This window comes from Malurus melanocephalus, unplaced genomic scaffold (genome assembly GCF_030028575.1).
Source record: "Malurus melanocephalus ecotype Western Australia unplaced genomic scaffold, MMel_1.1 scaffold_1014, whole genome shotgun sequence".
NCBI lineage: Eukaryota > Metazoa > Chordata > Aves > Passeriformes > Maluridae > Malurus > Malurus melanocephalus.
The window spans coordinates 97770-101476 of NW_026624246.1; the positions used below are offsets into that span (position 1 = coordinate 97770).

Below are 3707 nucleotides of genomic sequence, written 5' to 3' on the forward strand. Positions count from 1 at the left end.
AGGGCTGTGACCCCACAGAGGGCTCTGACCCCATAGAGAGCTCTGACCCCACACAGGTTGTGACCCCAAAAAGAGCTCTGACCCTACAGAGAGCTCTGACCCCAAAAAGAGCTCTGACTCCACAGAGGGCTCTGACCCCACAGAGGGCTCTGACCCTACAGAGAGCTCTGACCCCAAAAAGAGCTCTGACTCCACAGAGGGCTCTGACCCCACAGAGAGCTCTGACCCCACAGAGAGCTCTGACCCCCAAAAAGAGCTCTGACCCCACAGAGGGCTCTGACCCCACAGAGAGCTCTGACCCCACAGAGGGCTCTGACCCCAAAAAGAGCTCTGACCCCACAGAGGGCTCTGACCCCACACAGATTCTGACCCCACCCTTCTGCACTCTTTAGCATAGAAATTTCCAACTTTCCAGCTGAAGAACTTGGGCCATTTCATGTCCAGATTTGAATTATAATAGACTTGCTACAACTGGAGGGCAGAGATAGGGAAAGGTCTGGGAAATGTGCTTAAAGAGCTCACTGCTTTTTCTTTTTAGGGATTTTTTGCCTGCTTTAAGGGATCTGTTGTTTGAAAACAAGTGTGAGCACAGTAACAGTATTATTAAATATTAAATAGAAACTCCAGGAGAGGAGGCAAGAGGAGGAACATGGCAGATTTTGCTGGAGAAGTTAAATGCAGTTCCATTGATCCATCCAGCAGCCACAGCTCAAGGCTGCTTTGTGCATTTGAGCTTTACAAAAATCTCCAAATCCTCGGGAGAAGGCTTAAGGGACTTGATCCATGTGTCAAATCCCCAAACTGAAGCAACATCCCGACAGGCCTCAGTTATCCTAAAGAGCACAGAAGGTGGCTGCTGTCACCCCAGAGGGCAAAAGCAGATTTTGAGGGAATCATTTTAAAGTTTTTCTCTTGTTTTGCATTCTCTCTGCTCTGGGTGGGACACTGTGGTTTTTGGGAGGGATCTGCTGGGAGCTCCCCACCATCGCAGTGCTCTGTGCTGGGCACGGGCACTTCAATCCTAATCAGTCCTAAACCAAAATCCTCTCCATGGGATCACCCCACCATTCCTAAAGCAAAAAAATCCTCTCCATGGGATCACTCCACCATTCCTAAAGCAAAATCCTCTCCATGGGATACCCCACCATCCCAGTGCTCTGTGCTGGGCAYGRGCACYTCAATCCCAATCAGCCCTAAAGCAAAATCCTCTCCATGGGATCACCCCACCATTCCTAAAGCAAAAAATCCTCTCCATGGGATACCTCACCATTCCAGTGCTCTGTGCTGGGCACGGGCACTTCAATCCTAATCAACCCTAAAGCAAAATCCTCTCCATGGGATCACCCCACCATTCCAGTGCTCTGTGCTGGGCAYGAGCACTTCAATCCTAATCAGYCCTAAAGCAAAATCCTCTCCATGGGATCACCCCACCATTCCAGAGCGCTCCTGGCACACCCAAAGCACCTCTTTGGTGAGGGATTTTTTTGTTTTCTCTTTGTTTTCACCAAGGCCACATAGTCCAATGTACATGAGCAGCAGAGCAGCAGAAACCACGAGCCTGGTGTGCCAAAGCAATTCAGGCAATTTAAAGTGCAAATTATCCCTCCCCTTTGGGGCAAATCTCTGCTTTCAGGTGTCCCACAGACAGACAAAGGAACAGACTGGGTTACTCTTGTATTTCCCCTCCWTAACTTTCCATTTTAATTAACTTTTCAGCCTTTAACCATCTCAGTGCCTGTGCCTTGTGCATTGACAGAAGTAAAATCCCATCTCACAGCAGCAAACAGAGTTTTGTAAATGAACATCATCCTTTCGGGGCTTTCCACACATGAACACACATGAACATGAACATGAGCATGAACATGAACATGAACATGAACATGAACATGAACATGAACATGAACATGAACAAAGCTCCCAGTGGTTCGTTTTTACACCTGAATTCTCAGGCAACTCAGAATCATGATAGGAGATTTCATGCTGCACAAAGCTGCTTATCAGCATCAAAAGAGATGAATTAAGATGGTTGGGAGAGGAAAAAAAAATATTTTCCAAGTAATGCTGATGATCCACTAAAGGAGCATAGGAGGTGGGTTTGTTTTTCAACCTCAGGAGAAACTGTTCCCCTTTTTGTGTCCCCTTGGAGTGCAGCCGGGTCTGGGCAGGAATAACTGGGCTGTTTGTGCACAGAGAACTGCCAGGGAAAGTTTATAGCAGTAATCAGCAGCTCCTCCAGGATCCAGGCAAAGGAACATTAATAAACATTAAAGAGGAGCGTAAGCTCGGCATCTTTCTAATTAAGAGTGGAAGAGGTTGGCAGATGAGGTCAGTCCCAGATGGGGTTGAAGGGCAGTGTAAGCATGAGAGAATAAATTCAACGTAAAGGTCATCTATAAGGATTAAATGATCTGAGCAGTCAATTCCAGGGCCATCTTCTGCAATTAATATTTAATTAAAAATAGAAACACTATAAAGTTTAGCTTTTAACCAGCAAAATTATTTCATGTCCCATAAAACCTTTAAACACGAGACCATACATCCTTTCTCTCTCCATACAAAGCAGGGAGTTTGTGGCTGTGAAAGGGCATTCCAAGGGCAGACAGCCTTTGCACCTTTAAAACACTCAAAATGTGTTTCTAGTGACAGAGACAGCATTTAACAGCTGCAGGGGCTTTTCCCTTCTCATTCAATTGACAGTTTGATACAATTTCTAATCAAATATTTATCCCAATACGTAAGGAACTGAAAGGGCTGGGTTAACCCATGGTCAGCAGAGGAGAAGGGGTGGAGAAGGGCCCTGGGGGACAGTTCAGGGGCCATGTGCTGATCTGCAGCCCAGGACAATCCAGCACAGCCCCAGCCCTGCCCTCATCCCCTCCCCAGAGAGCCCAAAAACAGCTCAGAACCTGCAGTTCCTAAAGAACCAATGGCAGATTTTCACCGTGCTTTGCATTTCTCCCGGGACCTCTCCCGAAAGTGCCTCCAGCGTTTGTTTAGTGTGACTGGAAATGTTCTGTCTCCTCTGACTTTGCTGGCCCAGAACTAGGCCACCAMGAAGTCACCAGAGGAATATTTGTTCTTCAGCACTCGAGTCCTTTGTAACCTACTTGCGAGTGTTTAACCTACACCACCAGAAAAAAGTTGGAAAAGGAGATTCAGACTCATCACGTGAATTCTCACGATTGGGGAAGGCAAGAAAAAGTCACTTTTGTTTCTACAGAGTCCTTTCAGTGGGATAAAGTTGGAGAAATTTCAGTCTGGTTCCCAACTCTGTCACCCATTTCCTGCTCGATTTTCCAAAAGCTCGCACTCTCCAAGCTTCAGTGCCCGGGGAGTGGAGATAAAACCGACTTGTTTCCATATGAGCTGCAGATATTTTCCACAGTGCTATGAAAATAAGAAGCAATCCWGTTCAAAGACTTGTTTTTGCTTCCCTCAAAGTCAACCGTAAAATTCCCTCCACTTCAGTAGTGCGGGATCAATGTTTTTTTTTCTTTAAATGCTTGATAGAGCTTCCTCCCTTTATTCATGGGGTCCCAGTGGTTATTTTCACTCATTACACGAGATTTGTTGTTGTTTTCAAGGGTACAGAGGTGTAAGTGAAAATCTCTGTGGATCTGAGTGCTGCAGCTCTTTGCCTCCCTCGCTGCTTTTGAACATTCCCGGGAGCTGTGACCTTCCCCAGGCAGATCTGCTTCACCCACAGC

The 3707-nt window shown here is 46.6% G+C and overlaps 1 protein-coding gene across 1 annotated transcript in view; it reads right to left on the bottom strand.

The window, feature by feature from the left end:
- LOC130585935 (LWamide neuropeptides-like) overlaps window positions 1-438 on the bottom strand; it is a 1174-nt gene extending 736 nt beyond the window's left edge. The window contains 3 exon segments of the mRNA XM_057386620.1: window positions 55-126; window positions 129-177; window positions 179-438. Coding sequence (XP_057242603.1) covers window positions 55-126; window positions 129-177; window positions 179-438 — 381 coding nt within the window.
- Window positions 439-3707: the final 3269 nt, after the last annotated feature.